Source organism: Ilyonectria robusta (assembly GCF_021365365.1).
Source record: "Ilyonectria robusta strain PMI_751 chromosome Unknown BGZ61scaffold_103, whole genome shotgun sequence".
Lineage (NCBI taxonomy): Eukaryota > Fungi > Ascomycota > Sordariomycetes > Hypocreales > Nectriaceae > Ilyonectria > Ilyonectria robusta.
The window spans coordinates 1524-25156 of record NW_025764537.1 but is presented as its reverse complement, the minus strand read 5'-3'; the positions used below and the strand labels follow the sequence as shown (position 1 = coordinate 25156).

The 23633-nt window shown below is 47.1% G+C and overlaps 8 protein-coding genes across 8 annotated transcripts; 4 read left to right on the top strand and 4 right to left on the bottom strand.

The window, feature by feature from the left end:
- Positions 1-32: 32 nt before the first annotated feature.
- On the bottom strand, positions 33-968 carry BGZ61DRAFT_501084 (uncharacterized protein; the record flags this gene model as incomplete). The annotated part of the gene is made up of 2 exons (XM_046251651.1): positions 33-776; positions 810-968. 2 exons carry the CDS (start codon positions 966-968, stop codon positions 33-35), a joined length of 903 nt encoding a protein of 300 aa, XP_046093323.1.
- Positions 969-3188: 2220 nt separating this feature from the next.
- BGZ61DRAFT_595166 (uncharacterized protein) lies at positions 3189-3729 on the bottom strand (the record flags this gene model as incomplete). The annotated part of the gene is made up of 3 exons (XM_046256882.1): positions 3189-3257; positions 3310-3577; positions 3633-3729. 2 exons carry the CDS (start codon positions 3727-3729, stop codon positions 3471-3473), a joined length of 204 nt encoding a protein of 67 aa, XP_046093322.1. The 3' UTR covers positions 3189-3257; positions 3310-3470.
- On the top strand, positions 3189-3735 carry BGZ61DRAFT_469448 (uncharacterized protein). The gene is made up of 2 exons (XM_046247955.1): positions 3189-3257; positions 3310-3735. The coding sequence occupies exons 1-2, from the start codon at positions 3246-3248 to the stop codon at positions 3460-3462; spliced, it is 165 nt and encodes a 54-aa protein (XP_046093321.1). The 5' UTR covers positions 3189-3245; the 3' UTR covers positions 3463-3735.
- Positions 3736-7443: 3708 nt separating this feature from the next.
- On the top strand, positions 7444-9257 carry BGZ61DRAFT_595165 (uncharacterized protein; the record flags this gene model as incomplete). Its single annotated transcript, XM_046256881.1, has 4 exons — positions 7444-7852; positions 8169-8188; positions 8296-8629; positions 8735-9257. Exons 1-4 carry the CDS (start codon positions 7587-7589, stop codon positions 9255-9257), a joined length of 1143 nt encoding a protein of 380 aa, XP_046093320.1. The 5' UTR covers positions 7444-7586.
- A 380-nt stretch (positions 9258-9637) lies between these two features.
- Positions 9638-10395, top strand: BGZ61DRAFT_545884 (uncharacterized protein; the record flags this gene model as incomplete). Its single annotated transcript, XM_046255316.1, has 2 exons — positions 9638-10189; positions 10241-10395. The coding sequence occupies exons 1-2, from the start codon at positions 9853-9855 to the stop codon at positions 10393-10395; spliced, it is 492 nt and encodes a 163-aa protein (XP_046093319.1). The 5' UTR covers positions 9638-9852.
- Positions 10396-12176: 1781 nt separating this feature from the next.
- Positions 12177-13927, bottom strand: BGZ61DRAFT_545882 (uncharacterized protein). Its single transcript, XM_046255315.1, has 3 exons — positions 13574-13927; positions 12809-13499; positions 12177-12787 (listed from the first exon to the last, which is right to left on the bottom strand). The coding sequence occupies exons 1-3, from the start codon at positions 13768-13770 to the stop codon at positions 12407-12409; spliced, it is 1269 nt and encodes a 422-aa protein (XP_046093318.1). The 5' UTR covers positions 13771-13927; the 3' UTR covers positions 12177-12406.
- A 414-nt stretch (positions 13928-14341) lies between these two features.
- Positions 14342-15464, top strand: BGZ61DRAFT_487882 (uncharacterized protein; the record flags this gene model as incomplete). The annotated part of the gene is made up of 4 exons (XM_046250040.1): positions 14342-14446; positions 14511-14755; positions 14811-15157; positions 15217-15464. The coding sequence occupies 4 exons, from the start codon at positions 14342-14344 to the stop codon at positions 15462-15464; spliced, it is 945 nt and encodes a 314-aa protein (XP_046093317.1).
- A 975-nt stretch (positions 15465-16439) lies between these two features.
- BGZ61DRAFT_469437 (uncharacterized protein) lies at positions 16440-19777 on the bottom strand. Its single transcript, XM_046247954.1, has 6 exons — positions 19678-19777; positions 19232-19275; positions 18667-19173; positions 18434-18619; positions 18184-18378; positions 16440-18132 (listed from the first exon to the last, which is right to left on the bottom strand). The coding sequence occupies exons 1-6, from the start codon at positions 19682-19684 to the stop codon at positions 16777-16779; spliced, it is 2295 nt and encodes a 764-aa protein (XP_046093316.1). The 5' UTR covers positions 19685-19777; the 3' UTR covers positions 16440-16776.
- Positions 19778-23633: the final 3856 nt, after the last annotated feature.

Genomic DNA, 23633 nt, shown 5'->3' with positions numbered 1-23633 from the left:
GCTAGCCTAGACTCGAACAAGTACAAACATCGTCATTCCGCCGCCCGCTTCTCCTCCAACAACCGGAGGCGGTCGCGGATTGCAAACTTCCACTCCTTCGTTACCTTGTACACCAGGAGGAGGCCTAAAATGAAGAGCAGGATGCAGGATGTCACGATCGCCGTGACGCCGACCCAGAGCGCCGCCCCCGTCCAACCGCCCCCGCTATCTTCCCCGACCGACACGACGACCTGCAGTCCGCTCAGAACCACCGACGTGATCCCGATTACGAACAGGATCGGCCCGTAGAAGCGCGCAAAATACGTCCCGTACTGGTGCTCGACCTTCTGGAAGTGCGACTTGCCGAGGAGGAGCGGAGCGTATAAGTTGAGCTGCGTCAGGCGGATCTCGCCGTAGGCGTAGCGTAGGGAGACGTCTCGGTCTGCGATGTCCCCCAGGCTCGACGTGAAGTCGCAGAACTGCTCCCAGGTGATATCCGGCGGGACGAGGCACAGGCTGGGGTCCTGGGCGATGCGCAAGTCGGACTCGTGCTTTATAAGATGGTAGTACGTCCGCAGGTAGCCCAGCGCCGCTCGTCGAATACGTTCAAGTCCTCCGCTGCCGGCCTCTGTGCAGAGATAGTCCCTCCAGAATATATATGACGTGATATACTGCGGGAGCGGCTTAATAAAGATGCAATCGTAGATCCACACCAGGTGGAGCTTCGGGTCTTCCGTCACGACGATGGTGCGCCGTTTTACCAACTGCCAGTAGAGAGGCGATATGTTTCCACTGTCCTATTTTGACATCCACCAGAGCCTGTTGGCAACCCGGTCTAAATCGTCCGAGCAGATTTCTCTGGCTAGCAAGTCCCATACCTTGCTTCGGTCCTCCAGAGGCACGTGGGGGTGTCCCGGCACGTGCCGGGCTGGCTCGTCTAGCTCCCGCGTTAGCTGATGCTCTAAAGCGAAGGGCGGTGTCAGGGCCATTGATATCATCTTGAAGGTGAGGAAGCAAAACCCAGTATCGCCAGAATCACGACCTCGTCTGGTGAGGTTGGGACCAGGCAGAACTATCTTTCATGTCACGTGGTCAGCTGCAGGCAAGAAGCATGTGATGACCACTCACGACATAGCGCATCTCGCCTCTGCTGCCCATTCTAGCCCGAGCAACACTCGATCGCACCGTCTACTTCCCTGTTGAGACCGTATGACTAAGGAGGTCCGATCTGCTGGTGGCTGGGATGTGGATACTATGTAGTGAGCTATGCTCCTCACCCAGAGATGTAACTTATTCGTTTCATCATTCCCGCATCGGAATCCGTCCAATATCTAGAACGAGAGGGCCACTGTGTCTGAATTGTTCGTGGCGGTCTTTGCGACCGCTAGTGTGGTCTTGGTGACGGCGATCCTCATCGGCAGGCCCCCTGGACAGCCGTTGAAGCCGCCGAAGACCGAGAACCCGACACCACGCATCGATGACATCCCAGCCGATCACACCGATAACCTGGACCGCAACTCGAAGTCTATTGTCGAGCAGGATCCGGTCCTGGGGAGAGACGCCGCTCTGGCGCCGAAGGATAAAAAGAGCCTGACACTGCGCGTCGATGACATCCCAGCCGATCAGACCGATAACCTGGGCCGCAACCTGAAGTCTATTCTCGAGGAGGTTCCGGATTTGCGGGGAGACGCTGATACTATAGTCCGTCGCTCTTTAGTGCTATATAGCAACGACTCCCTTTATACTACATCTCGATTATTATATTGCTCTCCGCAGACGACCTGTCTGCTCAGCTGCGCCGAGTTGGGAACAGTCACCCGTACAGCTACACCTGCAATTCGAGGGAATCACGCCGCTCTACGAGGACAAGAACGGTGTAGATGTCGAGTAAGCCTGGCCTTCTCTAACCTTTCTTTCCCGTGCTGACTCCTCCAGTATTATAGCAGTACCCGGCCTCAGAAGCTACACACTCGGCTCCTAGAAATCCCCAAATAGCAACGACGTCTAGCAACGCGACTTCCTGCCCAAGAATATGCCTAATATCAGGATACTGCTTTACAGCTATAATACTATACTACCAGGCAGCCTCTTAAAACAGTCTATTAAGAATTTGGGTAGTGCCTTATTAGAATAAATTATTACCTATTATATAAGTAATAGGGTATATAACTTATGTTGCATCTAGCAGATGGATAAGATCATATGTGTGAGAAGCTCTTGCTATTCTTCCTATCTAATTGAGGTCTGCTAGGTCAGTCTTATAGATGAAGATGACCTCGGATGACCTCGGACGGCCGAGAGGCTCCGGGTGGTCCGGAGTCTTTGGCTTCAGCTAGCTATTGATAAAATCAAGGAAAAGCTAGGACTATCATGAGATCGGTGACGAGGCCGATGACGAGGCAGGTGGCGATGGACGCCTATGATGAAGGAAGAAAGCTTCAATAGCATGATACATCCGGAATCCGATATCCCGATATATGTGAAAACAAGGCTTACACTCTCACATCAATATATTACGGTGGAATTCTGAAGGTGCTTGTCAGCCACACGATAGAGCTATCTGCGCTGGGAGTAAAGCTTGGATTTGACATGCCATAAGTAAAAAGTATTTGCTTTAATCAGTGACCCCGGTACCTTTCGGTAACGAGCTGCTGCATATCGGAATGGCAGGGACTGGACCAAACAACAGAGGGACCAGGCGATCACACAAGCCAACGAGAAGGTAGCCGGGCTAGGCCCGCTAGGGATTGCTGCATCTCCCCAGAGTGACGTCTTCGGATTGAGCTTCCCAAGCGAGGCGTCAGCAATCGATGCCACCTGTCAAGAAACGATCAAATCTTTAGTTCCCATGCACAGAGCCCAGATTGAATCCCGTGATCGCGGCGCTGGATATGGTCGACTTGTCGACCCACTTGTAGGTATCAGACGGAACAGACAAGGATGTCACATCGCCGACTTCGGCGGTCAAAGACATACGATTTTATATGCTTTTTACGGACTGTTATTTTCCCAGACGGACTAATAGGCCTAACAGCTGATCTTGCTAGCAGCCCAACAGCTGATCCTACTGTCAGTGGGCTGATCACGATCCCTGTCCTAAGACATCTATTGTATTAAATTCCTCTATAAAATACGGCCCTTCAGGCCGTCAGTTAGCTAAAAAAAAATGAAGATCTTCTATCGTCCTCAAGCTGTTCCCACCAATCCATCTTGTCTGATAGTAGGCTGGCTCGAGAGCATTCTCGTATACGACGAAGGTCGCCAATATGTATAATACCCTAGAACGATTAGTGTACTGCCAGCGAAAAGATTACTTAGAGAATTGCATACCGCTTGAGCAATATCGGACCCAACCCGGAGTACAGGCCTCAAATCCCCTCTTCCCTGACAATCCTTGCGAATCCATCCCCGAGACCACGCCCGAATCCCGGCTGCGAGACCAAGCGGATGCGAACAGCCTCGAACGGGCAGAGAGCGATGTAGCTAGCTATTTAGGCAATGGCAGATGATCCTAGGGACACCGCATAATGGTTCTTGGACGCCGCCTCGTCCCTAAGTGCATCGATGGAACGGGTCTTGAGGAACTCATAGCCCCGAACTTGAACCCCCGTCAGCTCTCCAGTAGCAGAAATAATCTTCCGTGCCCAGACAACCAGCTCGCGAGTTCATATCAGCATTGCCGTTGCTCTGGTGTTCGAGCTCTCGATCCCAGCTGTAGGCGATGGTTTCTGTGTCAACGATTGGTGACATGGAAAGCGAGTCAGTGACAAAAATGCCGGGAGGAGTGCTTTGCAGCGTCAAAGCCTCTGATTGCGGGGTACTCGTGGGTTTCGTCAATGACTGAACCCATTTACGCACGAGACGTAATGGATATGTGGCCGCACCACCCGTTCCTTTGCATTGTCGGTCCCCTAGGCCGCTTTCCATCACAATTGATGCAGGCGCCTTCCCCGTATCCGTGGGAAGCGAAAGCCGACGGCCTGGGTGCGGTTCATCAAGTGATGTTTTGCCGATGTAGCACTCCTCGTCTCGTAAGGCATCAGCTCGGCAGTGGTGGCAGAAGGAACGTTGCGGTGGGGCGATCGGTAACCCTTGTAAGATATGATATCTGCCGTATTTGATAGCAACGGACGCGGAAGTGTGTGAACTTCGGTCGAATTGCATTCGCTTCCAACCAAGCATGGTGCCTATTTTCTTCAACTTGTTGGATTTTCGACTACGTCGTGAACCAGTGGCGGAAGAAACGCCATAGCTACACTCAGTTGTTAGGGGTATGGTTGAGAATGTCATAGGCTCAGTGTTAACAAGAGAGACGGTCGAGCTACCGCTGTCGGCAGTCATACTATGATCAACAGTGCCCACCGCGGACTGGTGTCTAGTTTCTCAACCCAGGTAATAGTTGTGGGAAGATGGAAAAGTACGTGTCTTCGTTGCTGTGGTTTTCCCTCTCTGCTTCTTCTTCGTTTAGGCAGCAAGGGTCCTTTAAATGCAACTGTTCTTGAACCACTCTGTTCTCGCTACGTCAAACCACCGTCGTGACATATGAGATAATGAAGCGCTGATCGATGTTGTACAGCCGCGTTTGACTTTGGAATGACAATGTGATGGCGTCAAGAGTTGCTGATAGTGATTGATGGGCTACCCTTCACATGGCAGCGTGGAGTGGGCATGAGTCAGTTGCTAAACTACTCGATCATATCAAGGCTGTTACAAGGAATAGAGATAGCCATCCGTGTGGCAGCGCCGAGGGGTGTGAATCAGTCCAGCCCGACCTTGCTGATAATGCTGTAAGAGTTCCAGGCACTAATCCGCCACAAGTAGCAAGGTGCCACTTTTCGGTCCGCTGGCGGCAGGCAGCATGAACCTGGGCTTCTCTGGCAAAAGCCGCGGAGATTGCTTTAGCAGCGTGTTTCAATGTCACGCAAAAGAGTCTGAAGATTGCTGACTCCCGCTTCAACCCGGTCAAGTCTGCTTTGGTGAGTGAACCATAGGCACACTTTACTCCTACCTAACGAGAGTTCGTAAGGCAATCTCGACAACTACGCGGGATACCCCGTATGCCGGCACAGGTTCCATAATTCCTATCGAACAAGATTGATCAGCGCAATCGACGAAGCGCGTGCTCGACCCAGAGCAGTTCGACATCCCGGTCACGAAGAAGACGTTTCTGTCCAACATCGCCAAGGGCAAGCACGTTAACACTGATACGCTCCTGGACGACCTCTGGCAGAGCAAGATACGCGGCGCGGCCTTCAATATCACCAACCCCGAGCCCCTGCCTGTGGGTCATCCCCTGGCAAAGCGCCGAATGTCTTCGTCACTCACATGTCAACTGGCAGACCCTGAATTATGGCGGGATCGCGGAACCGATGATGGTCTCCGCGGTGCAACCATTATTTGACCAAGTGTCTAGATCCTTGTTGAAGTCGTAAACATCGCCCCTCGGCTTAATCTTTAGTTTGCTGAAGTATTAACTAGGCCAGTAGGTTCAGTTTGCAAGTCCCCAGTGTGGCTTGTCTGTGCGCCGGAGCATTACTCGATTTTTAAGTTATCCCCACAACAAAAGTGATTGTTAGTGCTATCCTGGATAGGTGCTGTCGATCATGATGTATACTAGTTCCCCGTATTTCCTGTTAGCCTCATGGTCGTTTTGTCGGAGACTCTTCCGGCTGATCCGTGCACCCAGGACCCTTGATGAAAGTGAGTGTCACAAGGATAACGCCACATTGGGACGGGAGTAAGTTGCCGACTGAGACACAAGTGCGGGAGCGCTTTTGAAATTGCCGCGCTTACCTTAATCATGTCTAGGTATGTCGGTATGCTTGGGAAAGCCTTGCCCAGGGCAATGTAGGGGGCCGTATTAACACTTGAGGCTAATACATTATTTTCCTGCCAGAAAATACCGCAAAGGAGGTGGGTGGCTCCAGCCCAAACTTCTGTCAGTTGCTGAAGAGTGAGTTTACCTACCCCGAAAGTCAGCTGACGCCACCGAGTATCAGCCCCGCGTATCCCGGATAACGAAAAAAATGATATAGATTGACGGAGAAACATGCCCATTTATGGCACAGATGAACATGACAGAAAGGTACATTCTTACAAAGGGGCTTCCAATTAGCAGAAGAATTCGGCGGTAGAAATAGCCTCGGCCTTTCTGTGCAGAAATTCGAGCTGCGTGTTAGCTTCGGGATCCGGGATCCTTTGCTGCTGAAGTGTCGAGTAGCATACCATCTCAGCCCTGTCACCAGATGCTAAGGTCAGGCTGACACTGTGGCATGGGGGCGGCGGCACGGCTTGATCTTCACATAACCAAAGTTAATGGCCGAGGATTCACGTCAGTGCTAGAAACACTGTCTTCTCACCACAGTTCGTCACTGACCCAGGACCATGCCAGCACCCAGCGGCCCAACTGCAGAATGCGGGGCGAGCGGACAGTAGCGCAAATACAAACTTCACCCCTGCATGGCCAGACCGGCCTTCCGCAAGCCACAAAATGGCATCCAAAATGCATCATGTAGGGAGAGCGTCGATCACAGGGTAGCAGCCCCTGTACCTGCTTCCCCTCACCGGGCCCTTCGGGAATGCGAACGGAATAGCGCCACCTGGCTCAACATCAATCTGCGCCCCTTTCAGCTTTTCTCTCTGAATGCCTCATCCCTATGAAGTGACCGTGACCCACGATATTACGACTCATGGACCCACCCACAAGGTTTTCATCTCTCAAGCGCTAAGAGCAGCAGATGTCACGCTTGCATGACGTCTGTATACCAGTAACCCGTGGCGTTAGGATTGCTATCTGTCACTTTCACATGGCTTCCGCCGTCAACGATGCAGCAGTGCTGTTGCCGCCCCAGCGGTGCACAGACTAAGAGTAGACAGGTCATTTCAGCTATAGGAAAGAACAACACCTTGCATAATAATAACTCATATCAGTAGCTATTCGAGTAAATGACTCGCTTGTCTACTTGTTATGCTAACTTGAAGGTATAGTCAGATCTATTTAGGAATCGCATCCAATCTCGCGACACTCAACCACTCCAGCTTCCAACCCTAGGGCGCTACTCCAATAGTGATGTTCAACCTAAAAGCCGTTCAGCATTCTATGTTGATCATAGCCCGTGTTATGTCATGCTTCCCTCCCCGGAGTATCAGAAATACAAGTTGGCTTTAGTGTGGCGCCAAACGCTACGTCACTCCGCAAGCAACCTCCGAGTCCAGACCAGTTCGGCAAGGCCGTGCTCTCTGAAAGCTTGCCTGAAACTCTACAAGCTTTCTTACCCGGAGTCGTCTTTAGGTACCGAAGCCTCCTGGGCTGTTAATGGTAAGGCTTGAATTCCAGCCAATCTGTGCAGAGGCCGGGGATGCTTGCGGGCGTCACGACGCACGCAAGTCAGTGCTGTGTCACTAGATCCGTACGAGGGCTAGACTTTTAGCTCCTGTGACTTAAGCTATTGGCTGGCGGCTGATGATACACCAACACCATGGGCAAGGATGCCCATCTCGATCACTATCGTCCTTCATTTAAATTGTGATGCCTCTTCTGAATGGAACTAGAGTCTGGCTAAAGTTATGGTCATTCCAAGTTGGTGTCAACCAATATTTGGTTCACGATGATCACACTCCTCTCTCCCAATTTTGTCCTCCAAGAGGTCACCGAAGATGACCTTGCTCTTGCTTCGCTGGCCTGGGGCTTCACGATCGGCTTTGGATGGCTCACCACCTGGACAGCCATGAAGCAAACGAAACGAATTTACGAGAGACGCGGCCTTCTCGTATTCCGCAGTGCCTATATCTGGATGATTTGGCTGGAGATTCTTGTATGCCTCATCTTCAGCATTATCTGCTGGTTGCACTTAAAAGGCATAATTCCCCCGAGGTAAGCGTTAATCCCATGTGTGTTTGATGATTCCTCCTTGCACAGTCCACATTTCCTATCGGTACAACAGGTCGAATATATCTGGATAGTCAAGGTACTGCTGGAAATTCTGACTGTACTGGTAATCGAACATGGCGACATGGCAATCGATACCTGCTGGTAAGGGCAGTTGAGAGTGCGAGGAGGGATCTCTTGGTGATGTAACGTTTGAAGACGGTACTAAATATTGAATCTTCTAGTTTTGCGTTCTTTTTTGCATTCGTAAGCAGTCCAAAAGCACCCTAAGTCGCCAAGAATAAGTTAATAACCTCCATAGTTACCACATGGGCGCTTCAAGTAAGTATGCTCGACTTACCCTTCCGAAGTTTATAAATAATTCTAACTATTTCAGGTTCAATTTCTTCTCCAAATTATTATTAATCGTTGCTCTATCCTTCTCACAGATCCGATAACGGCATACCGTCTTAAGGTCGGTGTTGCGGTCTTAATCACAGCCGTTAATATCTCGGTCTATAATATTTGGATCCCCGCCCGTCTCCAGATCTCAGAGAGATATATCTGGATCAACGAGTGGTGGGACCGTATCGAGAAGGGGATCTACCTTCTTGTCGACGGAGCACTCAATTTCTATTTCATTCGCGTTGTTCAACAGAACCTGGTGGCAAATGGTCTAACCAAGTATAAGAGTCTGGTCAAGTTCAATATGTGCATCGTCGGATTCTCCCTCAGCATGGATGTGCTTATTATCTCTATGATGAGCTTGAAAAACACGTTCGTGTAAGTCAACTCTATTATATTACCTTACATTGCATGAACCGGCAATCTTTCGGGACGAGGAGAAGCAGAATAGATAATGAGAACCACTCCTAACGATGAGTTTAGTTACATGCAGTTTCATCCTTTCGCCTATATGGTCAAACTCAAGATCGAGATGTCAATGGCAGACTTGATAGGGAAAATTGCCAGACAACGACAATGTGGTGTTATCTCCAGCGGCACTTTTGGCGACCTTGAGACAGCACGACAGGGAAACGTTCCAAGTAAAGGCCTCACGTCCACGTATAACAGGACAAGAGTCTCCACGGAAGGAATTCGTACTATTCGCGGAGTTGATGCAGTATCTATCGAGTTGCAGGAAAGACCAGATGGGTCAGCTGTCTTCAATGGCCGGTCAAAGACGAACAGGGACACGGGGTTTCTTGGCCAATCTTCATCTTCAAGCTTGCAAGTGGGCGTGGCTATTTATACCACGGAAGACAATCGCATTGAAGTCGACGCTGCGACAAGCAATCATGGGGAAAGCACATGTAGTGTTGCAGATAGCTTGGACGAGAACGGATCGGCAAGGAAGGACGACGATGACGAAAGGCCGCTGAGGTACAAGCAGATGGAAGATAAGAAGTAAATGATGATGCGGACAAGCACGGATCGTCTTCTTCCAGACCCCGCGAGCCGATACCGTTGTAATCTTGCTGCAGCCAAGTTGACAAGCGGCATGTCGAGCGCAGGTGAAGGGCCTCGGCAAAGCCGTCGTCCCAGTCCGAGGAGCCATCGTTCGAGTCCGAGCAGCTTTCGTATAGATCTGACTCTTCAGGATGTTTGCCGTATGAAACTTCAATAACTTGAGGTTTCGGCCACGTGTACTGTACTCCCCATATTTGCAGGCGTATTGCAACTGGCAGCTAGGAAAACTTGGGAGAGGTGTTGATCGAGCTCGCCGCCAACCGATGAACGGGCCACAGGGGCCAGATGACCGATGGGAATGGCAATGGGAATTTTTGGAATGGGACGCAGTTCGGTCGCGCTCGTCTGAAGCGGCGTACAAAGAACGGAAGCTCAAGATGGCAGACACGGTCAGATCGCGGCGTGAAGATGGGGAATGCGACAGAAGTAACCGTGAAGAATGGGAGGCAATAAGTAATCTCTGGTGGACGGATCAAGACCAGCAGGGACCCAGACGCTTCCAATAACCCAAAGTCAAGCGCGGCCGCAGATGAACCATGATCTGCTCTCGCGCCTCGACGTTGTCGGTGTTGGCAGGTCCGGGAATTCGTCTACCGCAGCAAGGGCTGAGGCACTCCCCGGATATCAAGGCCAGCGACAAAGGAACCGTCGCAGGCGGGAGAGACGATCAGCTGCACCAATGTGGCATGTATCTCGACATGGATATCTTTTATAATGAGACCTTTCCGTTACACCAAGTCGAGTCTGACACAGCGCGACACACTGCTGTATTCAAATCAACGCGACCTACTGGCGTGACCAACGATTTTATGATATCATCCGCAAGGCATCCGGCTTTTGCAGCAGCCATTTCCAAACTACCGGTCTTTTATTGTATGACCCGATTCTGGGCTTAACTGCAGCCCTACTGCAATATCATAATAGCTACTGGGCCGTTCTTCATTACCTGGGTGGTGAAGGACTACTTGCTTGTGCAACCTTCACTTCCCTCGCCGACGTTACAGATGATTAATTCAACTGAACTCACATCCTACACTACCGACCTCGAAAGCTCCACCTGGCGTCGGACAGACGCTTAGGTTCTAATGTGGTTGGGAGAAAGACTGTGGGCTTGGTTCGGTTTGGAAGCAGTAGGGCTGGTCGCCGGCCAACGTTATTAACTATCTGCTGTTGATAGCCTGCGGAGCTTTTCTTTGCCGGGTTCCCTCTGTTTCTTATGATATAAAACTGGGCAAGTTGACATAGGAGGATAGGATTGCAGTGTATATATAGTGGCATATAATGTAAATGAGCATTGATATTATATTTGGCGAACGTTCTGGATTAAATGTGAGCCCCTCTTCAGGATAAATATGATGATCGAATGTCAGGGAGTAACGGAGCAGGAGCGAAGAAAGACTGAGCAGAGTAGTGTTACAACCCATCCAGCGCAGCTTTTCGGCTATACCTCCAACTAGAGAATCTCGCTAGCCCTGTACGTCTCTTCCCCGTCCAGTCAATGGCATGCTGGTTCCTTACGCTGACCTCTCTAGACTGTCCCTCACTTCGATTGCAGCTCTGTCCTAGTGAACCTTATGCTCTGGCGGAACCCCAAGTCATGGATCGCGGTTTGCGGAGTTGCCTAGCACTACGACTATAAGCGACGGGATGGACCACCATCTGAGTTCTAAGACGCCGTCGTCCCTTTATGAGAAGAACACGGAGAACGATGAGAACGATGACAAGCGAGTCAAGCTGCTGCTCGAGAAGGGCGCCGACGTCGAGTCCAAGGAGGGATATGGTGGGACGCCGCTATGGCTGCCGTCAGGAATGGGCACGAGGCCATCGTCAAGCTGCTTCAACGAAAATCTCGATAACTATGAGACCACACTCTTCCCCCCTTCTGGAAAATAGTACTTGAATGGCCTGTTACAAGCAATAAGAGCCTTTAATGCCTTGATCTCGCCTTCCCGAACATATTCCTACCGCGGGTAGCAAAGTAGCGCTTGCTCCCTTCCCCACCTAATATTAGACTATTTTGGCTTGGACCCGGCAACTATAGCAGTTATAACAGCATACTGTCTAATTTTTAATAACTTTGTTAGAGGTGGGTCGAAGGGGTCCAGGTTCATTTATAGCCGTAATCTCTTGGCTTTATGTGTGCAGAGTGTTGCAACTTAAGCCGATTCTAAGTTTAATGTGCCACAGGCATCGGGCTGATTTTTACAGCGCGTGATGTCAAGTTTGAGTCGGGTACTGCGATTTTAGCTTAATCATATATATTAACTACTCTAGAACATGTTTAAGGTGATTAAATATAGTATACATAAAGTGCATGGGCATATTCAGGTCCAGTTAAACATCGCCACAGCTCAATAAGATATTTCACAGCAGGCGCATACCAGTATATCTAACTGGTTAGGTACTCTTGTCTTGAAAAGACGGACGGATCCCCAAGAATTAACGCTAGGTTATTAGCAAGATATATAGATGCTTTATTAGGGTTAAGTACTACCCCTCCGCTTGTCGCTGCGTTCAATCCCGGGGGGGCCGGGGGGGGGGTTGGTAATAGTTATTCCCAATACCTTATTATGCAGCTTAGGTAGTCTGAAAACAGCATACAGTTTTTCCAGGATTGAGGCTGCTTGGTGTTGTCGCACTGAGAGTTAAGGCTTGGCAGGTATTTATCGCGTTTACTAGGTTTTAAGAAGCCATTCGATCCTTGAAATTTAACAACTTCCCTCACCGGCCAGAGTGCTTCTTGTCAGTATGTCTAGCCGTTGCTGAGGGAGTTTCGTGTCTATTATCAATGAGTTGTTCATGTTTATATTTGCTTATATTTTTACAGTCTCCAAAACTGGTTCCGTGATAGATATCGGGATGGGAACGAATATGCGACATGAACCGACCAAAGCAACGAGGTACCAGTCCCGGGTGGGATTGTTAGACTCCTTATAAACTGCACATTGATTTACATCGGAAAGATAGAAGCTGCCGTCGGCAACTATGCACTTGCAAATACACTCGAATCGATTCAGGCGGAACTCTGCAGCTCGATACCCTGGAACTGACGGGGCTCGTGATTATGGTTAATGTGAGCGGTTCTCTGCATCAAGGCGCCAGAGGTTGTGGGCGCATGATACGGAGTGTCAGAGGTCTCGCCCAAGTCGTGATGATGAGTTTCGTTCTTCTCAGGCAAGTTGCCAGCATCTCCAGCATAACCCCGTCGACCAACGCCAGCCCAAAAGGCTCTGTCCTCGCTTCGGGATCCCAAGCCCAGCCAGCGCCTTCTTGGATGGGAAGGTGGTAGTATCGGAAGGCATAAATGGCGGTGATAGTGCCTATGAAGAAGCCGAAGAGGATGTCAAAACCGTGGTGCCGGAAATCAAACCATCGCGAGGAGGCGATGAAGATGGCGATGCAGAAAGGTATGAGGGTGATGATAAGGAGGTAGATAGGGGGCGCAGCAGCTTGGCGACGCAGAGACTGGATCTTGGCGTTTCATCGCGCAACCATTTTGCCGTTAAAGGGCGAGGAAGTCGCAGAGTGGTCGTCTGGAAAGCCCCGAGCCCGGGTTGGCTTATCAGGATCGACCTCCGAGCATATGCGGGACGGGAAGGCAGCGTGGGTGGTGCGATCAGCAGAGATCAAGGCTGGAACGACGAAGGGAATGGTGACGGCAAACTTAGCAAGGAATAGGGACGTGTAGATGGGACCAGCAGCGGAGGACCAGGAGAGACCGCTGGGATAGCTTCGGAATCTGTTATTAAGCTTGTACGAGTCCTTCTGCTGACAGATGTCAGCCGAGAATAGGTGGCCGTTAATGCTTTCGCCGGCAAACCCTCCAACGACGTATTTTTGGGCGTTCTCGGTGTCGGGTTCGCATCGCGAGAGCAAGTCAGGGCGAGGCTTGCCGTACATGTTCTTCATACCCTCAGTGAAGAACCACGCTGACAAAAGAGCTAACGCAAGACCCAGCCAACCCACGTAGAGCTCCCAGAGCTTTCGCTTCCATATCAATGTCTTGGGAGTGTCTTTGGGCACGGTTGGGCCGGGCACGGTTGGGCCGGGCACGGTTGGGCCGGGCACGGTTGGGCCAGGCACGAAGATGATGGAGACGATAGCAATGATGCAAATTGGGACCACGGCGCAGAGGATGAGCAGTAAGAAGGAAGGAACGGTCTCGTGCTCTGTGAAAGGAAAGCTGTTTTCGAGTCGACGTTAGCCGTAAGTGCCCTGAAGAAAGTTGCATCAGACAGACGCAAGGGGGGGACGAACGAGATGTCGGGGTCGACGAGGGAGAATGGCTGTTTTTTAGGCTTGATCCGCCCGAGCAAGGCTGCGATGGCAGCGACGACGATGAGAAACAGCCAGTTAAAGGCGTAAGAGAAGAGTAAACGGATCGAGATGTGGCCGCCTCGTGCGCTGAGAGCGAAACGTATCCCTGAACCCGCCATCTTATGCCGGGGGAACATTCTCGCGGAGAAGATGGGAAAGGAGGGGGGAGACTAGGGCGGGCCTTTATGTGTCATTGTGTTGCTGTAATTTTTGACCTTGTGTGCTTCGCGGGAAACGTTGACGGATGTTGGCACCTTTGTCTGTCCGTTGGCACACAAGTAACGTCAGGTCCGGGGGCTGGTCGGGCTGGTCGGGATCGTTAAAACGGCGACGGGTTAGGAACTTTAGCTTATAGTTATGTATATTAGTAATTAATGCCCTTTCGGCTCTAGTGCCGCCGGGCGTAATAAATTGTTTGTTTGGACCGGCGTGTCGGTGTGTCGGCCGCTGATTCACCGACCGCCGACATGTACAGTAAGACGGATGAATTCCTGTCCTATGTCCGACACCTGTAACTGGCGCTATGCTCGGGCTCGGAGGGGTTCCATTGCCGTTCATGTGAATATGACGGTCATGAGTCCATTTGTAAGAGTGACCGAGAATAAGTATAAAGTAAAATATCCTCGATGAGTTCTCGTTCATTTCATCACATTCCTAGCAACTAGCAGCATCCAAAGTATCACAGCCCTGAGTTATCAATACTAGAACATGACCCGAGTTGCAATTGCAGGTGGTACAGGTGGCCTTGGCGGCACTATTGTTGAGGCTATCATTGCGTTGAAGAAGCACGATGTGTTTGTCTTGTCGCGGAAGGTTTGTATTTGTCGTGAACTAGACCCATATCCTGGCTTCCTGAAGCATAACTTACTATCGCCAGGAAACCGATATTTTCCTGAAACAACCCGAGGTGACCGTTCTGGTCGTCGACTATTCATCCCCGGATAATATTGCGGATGTGCTAAAAGACAATGTAATCGACACCATGGTTTCATGTCTTACCATGAACACTGAAAAGGATAGCCACGCCCAGCTGAACCTCATTGAGGGAGCCGTGAAGTCAACCACTGTGCGCAGATTTGCCCCTAGCGAGTTTGGAATCGATTACATGGTAGCGAGCAAGGCGTATTATTCCCTCTACCCCAAGATCAGGTTGCAGCAGCTAATTTCGCCAACATAGCAACTACCCATTCCCGTCGACTGAGTACAAGGTAGCAGCTATAAACAAACTCCGCGACGTTCCTACAATGGAGTATACCCGTTTCATCAATGGGACGTTCATGGACTACTTCGGGCCTCCCCAGGCACCCACGCGATTGAACGTCATATCTCTTGTTGTTGATCACGAAAACCGCAAGGCAGCTGTGCCTGGTGATGGCAATAACCCTGTCGTCCTCACGCACAGCACAGATGTAGCTCGATTTGTCGCAGCTTCTTTGGACCTTGTGGAGTGGCCAGAGGCTTCAGTCATCCGCGGAGACAGGCTCACCCTAAATGCGCTGGTCGCTTTCGCTGAGAGCGCTAAAGGTTGGCTCTTCTTTTTCCAAATGTGTCACATGGTCGCGGCCCTTTACTGATTGGCACAGGTTGCAAATTCAACGTCTCGTATGACACGGTCGCAGATCTCAAAGCCGGCAAGAGTACTGAACTGCTGGTGAACGTCCAGCGGTATGCCTTCTTACCGAAGGCTATGATTGACAGAATATACCAAACTGCTGGGCTTGCTATGGTGAATGGCTGGCTGGACTTGAACGGAAGTTTTTTGAATGATCGGTTTCCAGAGTTGGAGCCGATGTCAGTGGAAGATTTCTTTAAGAAATACGGTTCTTCTTAGTCATAGATTCCTAGGGTGATATTCTCAAGTTAGATGTCTACTCCGGCTTAAACGACACTCTCAGACTGAACCTATGAATCCCTCCGGCTATGTATTTCAACCTATTATCTTTGCTAACATCTGTCGCTTTGAACCGGCTCCCCCCCAGCTCGAATTTCCGCGCAGAGGCCGAGGCCATTTCTACTGCCGAATTCTTCCGCTGATTAGAAGCCCCTTTTTAAGCGTGTACCTTTCTGCCATATTCATACGTGCCATAGATGGGTATGTTTCTCCGTCAACTTAATCATTTCTCCATTATCCGGCTACGCGGAGCTAACGCTTGGTGGCGTCAGCTGGCTTTTGAGGTACTGTAGGCGAACTCACTCTTCAGCAACTGACAGCAGTTTGGGCTGGAGCTACCTACCTATTTTGCGGTATTTTTGGACAGGAAAGTAGTGTGTTAGCTACAAGTGTTGATACGGCCCCTTACATTGCCCTGGACAAGGCTTTCCCAAGCATTACGGCATACCCAGACATAATTAAAGTAAGTGCGGCAAACAACAGCGCTCCCACACTTGGTCTGAGTCGGCACCCTGCTCTACGGGGGGATGACCCGCAGGCAGGGGCTTGGGGTTGGTCATATCGAGGGCCTAGAATTAATATTGCTCTCCCTGCCATTCAGTCATGAATGCCACCACAAGACGCGTCATTCTTGCCTTGGTCTGTCAGACGGGTTCGGGAGATGGAGGGGCGGATACAAAGCGCTGTGCAAGGTTCGCATGAATTTACACATATCGTAAGGCGGCCTGATGGGCCAACGGTTGCTGATGTAAAGATATCGCCGTCTTCTTTGAGATTTGGGGCAAACGAGAAAGGACGCTCCAACCACCTGCGCGACATTGAGGTTTCCTTTTCTTCATTGGTTCTTGCCGATCAAAGTCCGGGTCGATCTGTTGGGTCGCATAAGATGTCATTTTTAAGCGGATACACTCTGCTGTCAACGCCATTTTCCAAACCTGCAAATCCAACAAAGTCCTCCATAATTATCCCGTCGATCCCTTCAACAGAATCTATCCTAAAGTCACCCATCATAGCTGTTTGTCCATACAAAGTGCAAGTAGCTCATCTACAAATGTTGACTTGCCTTCCTCCTTTTCTGCCCCAATATTGAATGCCCTACCCGGGACACCGGGATAAAAGTTCACCGGCCAGGCAGTGGCATCCTCTACGTCTATCGGCGCCACGGAAATTTCAGTTCTATCATCAATCATCTTGCTGTTTCTCATCGCAACAATGTTCGTATCACCTGTACTCTTCTGCAATGACTCAATTATTAGCATCCTTGCTTCCGCCTTGCGTGTGCCCCACGTGCGTTCACTGAGCGACTTACCTCCTGAACGTCGACCATGATTTCCTGCGAGACCATGATGCCGCCGTATAGTTGCTGGCGCTTGATGGGATGAGTCATCGGGTCATCAAACGTAACGGCATGGCCAATCGACGGCGGCTTCTGGTCGCGATCAACACTACTCGCGCCACCTGGGTTGCGGGACGAGCCAGGGTTAGACGCCACAGTCCACAGCTGCTCCTGGCTCGCCGTGAGGATTTCCCGGGTGTTGTTGTCAGCGCGACCACTGGTCGTAGATTTACCAAACCTCGCCAGCCATCGCCGAGGGGATGCCTCGCGACCTCCGCGGGATCTTGGGCCTCCCGACCCAAACGATGGCTCCACAGGCGCGTGATGCAAGACAGACGACAGCTCGCGGTGTACAGAGCGCGAGAAGGCAACATGGTGTGGCGAACCCTCATACACTAGCTGACGGATCTTGAAGAACTGGAGGGGGCTGAATTCGCACCTTGGCAAGTTGACGCTGGCGTGAATTGGAAGCACCAGCCGAAATGTGATGAGAGAGCATGCGGGCGGCCTAGAGTTCCCTTCGAGCGGAGAACAAGGCACCTGGACGACCTTGGACATGAGCGTTGCATCGTCGAATGTGGCGTCGTCGAACCATCCCCTGAGTGCAACTATTGCGTCGCGGAGCTCGGATATAAATCGGGTTTCCTGGGCAGAGCGGCTTTTCATGTTGTTTAGCTTATGTGTAAGAGTCGAGGGAGTCAAGCGCTGAAGGTGGCTGAGGAATCCAATCTGCCATCGCTCGAGATATTCCAACGGCAGCTTCGTAGCCGGGAGCAGGTTCCTAGCGTTCTTTTGAACCAGCACATCAAACCCATGGTGGCCCAACCGAGCACGGACGGCAAAGATACTGAGATAGACTCCAGGAGTGAGTATAGTGTTGTTCTCCGAATGAGTAGCCATATTGCGCAGGCTTCCTCCGAGGTCTGGGGTTTTGATCTTCATGCTCGAGTGGATGATGCCAACCACCTGGTGCAACTCGGCAAACCGGTACCCCGCAGTTTCGAGTTTTTCGACGTCGCGTCTGCTGTCGACATGGCGTACTAGAAACATAAGAGACCCCCGACCGTTTTCCTGGTATCGTCGGTTGTCTCCTTTCTCGACCAGATCATCCGGTTCTAGTCTCTCCTTAGAGACGTTGGTATTCTGGAGAGATGGGTCGGAATTGCCGGTAACATTGAGTTCCATCTGCGGTCGACACACAGGTTTCGAAGTGCTACCGGTTGCGAAGATCTCGTCCCACAGAATGCCAGCACCTAAGAGATTCTCCTTTATCTTGGACGCGAGCGCAACGGCTGCGAGACAAAAGAGTTCACGAAAAATGACATCGTAATTTTCGATTGGCTGACCATCCTCGCCCATCAGCTTGATTCCAGTTCTGTTATTGCGCCTGCTATGCGAAAGATAGCCGATATGGTTGGTCATGCGGTCGATAATATTTGTGATGCTCGACCAGTTTCGAGATGCTCGGAACATCCAATGGAAGAGCGGGTGGGTCGTGCCGAAGACATCGTTGTTTGACTGTTGTGGTTTATTAACCTCGGAGCTTCAAGTACCAAAGGAGCTGCCTACTTACCTTCTGCAGGAATGTATCTGTTACCACCTCACTTGGTAGCAACCCTTCTTGGCTGACCAATATTCTTCCTCGCTTATCGAACACAGCCGCAGCGAGGACGATCTGCTGTGCTTTACTGGCATAGCTCCTTCTGATCCAGGCAGAGTAGATCCAACTAGTGGCCATAACAACAAATGCTCCGACGGACTGACTAATCTTAGACTTCTGAGCCTGACTTGATGGAGAATACTAACTAGGCAGATAACCACGATGATAGTGGCATCGCGGGACATCCCGTTTCTGGGGGAATATAGGTGCAACAACGTATACCTCGTCCCAGCGGCGGCACACCAGTGCATCCCGGACACAGCCCCCGCGAGCACCATGGCACATCCGGTCCTCCTCCACCACGCGTTCGTCCAAGCAGCCTGGAAGACAAAGAATAGCGCCAGTGCTGCAGTGCTCGCAGCAACCGCGATCAGCGCTGCGGCGACGACATAGGCAGTTTGGTAGCTACAGCGGTAGTTGTTAATAGAAGCATTGCCGAGATAGTGCATACCACAGATGGCAAGGCCGGATAGTGAGCCTGATAAACCGATACGCCACCAGCGCATGCGATCGTTGCTGCTAACGACGAGGAAGGCAAGTAGCAGCACGAGAATAGGCACGAATAGCGAGAGAATGGTCAACCGGGTAGAGTAGGCGATTTGGAGCTCGTCTTCTCCGTCAAGAATATAGATTGCTCTGTTTCCGATGAAGTGCTATCATGAGTGTCAGCAGGCGGGTTCGCGAGCTCAAAGGCGGCAACTGGTCAACAACCATAGACCATATTGCAATCCCTCCCATAGAAATGGCGGCACCGGCTAGCAAGATTCTGTTTCGGAGTTAACCAGTTGCACCAGCTATTGTCTGAATATAGGGCCATACTGGTTATGAATGCCCTTGTGAGAAGTCCGTCGACTGATTAACTCTAGCGTCGAACCGGCCCCAACCAGACTGACAACGTAACTCAGGCTAACGAACCCGGCGTGGAACGAAAACGGAACGATCTGACCCGAGTACTGCTCGAACAGGTCTTGAACGGTCGACATCCTGTGTTAGTCAGCGGAAGATTTTGAAGGAAGTTCCAAGTCAGGTGGACTCCTGACGACCAGCGGCATTTCCACCTCATATAACTGCGTCGGGTCGCAACGCAACAGCCTCTGGGGGAAGAACTTCAGTTGGGAGGCGCCAGTCCAGGCTGCATCATACAGGGGGATGCTTACGGGGCATGCTTACGGGCCGTAAATGATCGATCTTCAGTGGTTAGAGTCCGAGGAAAGTGTTGAGCTGACCCCAACCCCTGCCGAACAACCGAACAGGCCCAGACCGAGAGTGACCAAGAACGGCAAGAAGCACACGCCAGTCGGATCCGAGCCAATGGTAGGGAAAATCTAAGGCCGATTTTGGACGGTGGTCCGGCTTGTGGCGGGCTGAAATAAAACAGAGTTTTCAGGTGAGGCTTGTCGCCACAGACAGTCGAAGGCGTTTGTCGTTGGTCGACGTCAGGAACCTTTGATCGAGGTGGAGTCAAGGTGAAGTTGGCAACCAATCACTGCTGACGTATTCGTCCACTTGGATTGTCCGTTATCGAATCTCCACCATCAGTCTGCTTCGCGGACGGAGAGCTAGAAAGTGATTGGCTGGCAATCTACACTACTAATCCAACCACCAATAACTAGCGCGCCTCGGATACACGATCGGAAGCGGCAGCTGGGCTTGATAGTGGCTGCGGCGTTTGATCTTCCTAACAAAACCTTATGTACTCGCTATCAGCAACCAAGTGCCAATGGCGGTGCACATGTGGCTGGATGCGCGGCCAACCCACGGCCTCGTTGGCACCCCGTGGACCAGCCGCTGCCAGAGATCTGGATCCCCTCGCAAAACGACGATTCCCGCCGAGATCGCACACAAAATACGTGAAGCTAGATTGGGCACGAAACTCGGCCGTGCAATGGCATCCACCAGTTGTTTATGGCTCCTTTGACCAAGACAGCGCCCTGGCACTGGAGCTGGCTCGTTCACCTTGTTGTTCTTCGACCGCTCCCTGGTACAATGTTCCCCTCCGTGTTAAGGACCGCCGTCGTGTTGGCGTTGTCGACCTTCACAGGGTAGAGTTGTTATTTCAGCACCCTTGCCCTGGGTACGCCAAGCTCATGTGCGGCTGCGTTGACGAGTTGAGTTTCGGCATCGCCTCTGCACATCACCCAAAGTGTAAGTAACTCCCCCCTGCTCATGGGCTACGCTAAGTTAGATTACCCGGGGGCCCATGAATGAATGAAATTTATTTCGCCCGGGAGGACCATGCCTTATAGGGCCATGACGCTAAACTATTTACGGTTCTAACGATTGGTCGTGATCACCCAGAAACCCCACATTCTTCTTCATCCGCTGATTGGTCTCGCCTCGCTTGACTCTTACGTGACAGGCCTGCTTAAACGCCAGTTTCTCCAAGTATTCAGCATCCTATCCTCAGCAGCTAAAGCGTGGTCTGCTAACTTGAGGCTGTTTGGTGTTATGTCACATTTTGGGATTATTGTACGATGCCTGGAACAGCTTCCAGACCGGCTGCTAGGAATCCGGTCCGGACTGGGTCTCAGACCCCCGGCAGGTGGGTCCTTATTTTTATCTATAAGACCGATTCTTAGCCCTTTGTTAGATAGGAAATTAAGAGCTTTTATTATAATTATTCTGATTCTATCCACTTAGTGTAATATATTAGTATTGCTAGGTTTAGCTGCTAAATATAGTTAGTTAGTATTAATATTCTTTAAATATATAAATAGATATTTAATTCTATATAATTTACTATAACTCTTTTAATATAATAGCTTTAAAGCTAAACAGAAAATTATTAAAATTAGGAAAAAATATCCTCTTATAATATAAAAAATAGTATTATTAATACTATTTATATTATTTTAGTTGGATTAATATTAGCTTGATAATTAGAAATTATATATTAATTTAAAATTAATTTATTTTAAAATTAATTTAATTTTAAAGTAAAATATCTTAGTATATAAAATATATTAAATAACAATTTTAATACTATTTAAAAGCTGATTTTTTAGGCTATCTAATAGTATATTTATTATCTAGCTATAATAGCTAAATTTTAAGAAATTATTTATAAAAAGCCTGAGATTTTTAAGCTATTTAAAACTTAAAATATCTAGTATTATATATTATTATATACTAATATATACTATCTTCTACTATTTATCTTTTATTTTTATATACTTCTTAATTTTAAATTCTTTATTAGAATTTTCTTTTATTATAATATTTTTTTTTTTACTACTTAATAACCTTTAATAATTAATAAGTTATTTAATTTAGTTTATATTAAGTTTTCTTATATTTATAGTAAACTTAATTATTATTTATATTATAAATAGATTAGATATTTAATTTTAGCTATTTAATACTATTTCTTCTCTAAAAAGAAATAAGAGATTTATTATTCTTATTTATCTTACTTTTTTTATTATATATTCCACTTTATAAATATATTAAAATAGAAAATATTATATTATTTCTATTACTTATTTATAGTTATACTTATTTAATTTTACTACTTTAATTTTATATAAATACTTATTAACTTTAGTAATTTCTATATATAGCTAAAAAAAAGTATATTTAATTTATATCTCTTTAATATATTATATAAAATATATATATATCTACTTAGTAATATCTTATTAATTTACTTTAAATAGTTTTTAACTTTATTAAAAAAAGCTTTTTTTTACTTTTACTATATAATTATTAATTTTATTTATATAAAGTAAGTTTAATATACTAGCTTTTTTAGTTTATTATAATAACTATATTTATTTTATATAAATAATATAAAGTAGATATAATATAATAAAATTCAGATTTTAATAGAAATTAAAATATATAAGTATAAGTAGTAAGTAATCTCTTAAAAAGAGAATTTAATATTTAAATTTACTATATTTTTATTATATATATATTATAGTTACTAAGCCTAAATTTTAAGTTTTAAGCTGCTTTTTTCTTTTTATTAAAATTCTATCTAACTTTTTTAACTTTAATCTTAGTAAATATACTAAAAACTCTTATAACTTAACTTAATATTCTAAGATCCCTAATATCTATAATAACTTATTTAAGTTATTTAAATCCCCCCTCTAGCTAGTACTTATATAGCTAGTATCTATACTAACTTAATATAATATAATAGCTTTTAAAATTAAAGATTATATTAAGCTTTAGTAATATTTTAAAGAAAACTTAACTTTTTAAATTAATATTATTAATATTTTTTACTAAGTTATAAATATACTATTTTATTTAAATATATAAAATAAAATTACTATTAAGAATTTAATTTTCTTATTTATTATTTTATTTTTATTATAAAAAGTAAATAGTATTTAAAAATAGCTAATATAATTTATTATCTTTTATTTAGATATTATAAATAGTATAGTAATAGCTTAAATAATTTTCTTTTATAAAAAGCTTAAGAGGAAATTTAGCTTTTATTTTTTTAATTTATTCTTTAAATTCTAAGAGAATTTAAAATTATATTAGATATTATTTATATAATATAGATATAATAAGTTACTAATAGTAAGAGCTCTTTAAATAAAATTTATTATATTTAAAGTTATTTATTATAGAATAAGAAATAAGTATTAAAAGAGAAGTTAGCTTCTTAATAATAGAAGATATCTTTCTTATATTTTTTTACTTAGAATAAAATTACTATCTTAAGGTTATTAACTATAAATAATAAATTATTAACTATAAATAATAGAGTTAAAGTTAGAGGGGTTAAATAGAAGCTTTAAATAGAGACTAGTAGGTAATAACTTTATTATTTAGCTACTATTTCTTTTAATATTAAATATAGCTCTTATTATTTATTTTTACTATTTAAGATTACTATATAGCTTTAATTTATTTAATAATATTAAGTAAGATTATAAAAAAACTAAATATTAATAAAATTTAAAAATAAAATATTATTAAATAAAATATTACTAAATTAAAATAAAAATAATAATTATATAATATTAATAAAAAATATATATAAAATAGCTATTATATATATAATTTAATAGTAAAAAAAAAATTAATACTTAACTTATTAACTTATTCTAAAGGAAATATATAAAAAGTTATTATATAGATATTTTAGCTA

Coding starts and splice junctions, on each gene's coding strand:
- BGZ61DRAFT_545882 (XM_046255315.1), bottom strand. CDS start 13,770: ATGTTCCCCCGGCATAAGATGGCGGGTTCAGGGATACGTTTCGCTCTC. Junction 13,500..13,573: donor CTCGTCGACCCCGACATCTC/GTTCGTCCCCCC, acceptor ACTCGAAAACAG/CTTTCCTTTCACAGAGCACG.
- BGZ61DRAFT_469437 (XM_046247954.1), bottom strand. Junction 19,174..19,231: donor GGATTGCAATATGGTCTATG/GTTGTTGACCAG, acceptor CACTCATGATAG/CACTTCATCGGAAACAGAGC. Junction 18,133..18,183: donor AGCCAATCGAAAATTACGAT/GTCATTTTTCGT, acceptor CTCGCGTCCAAG/ATAAAGGAGAATCTCTTAGG.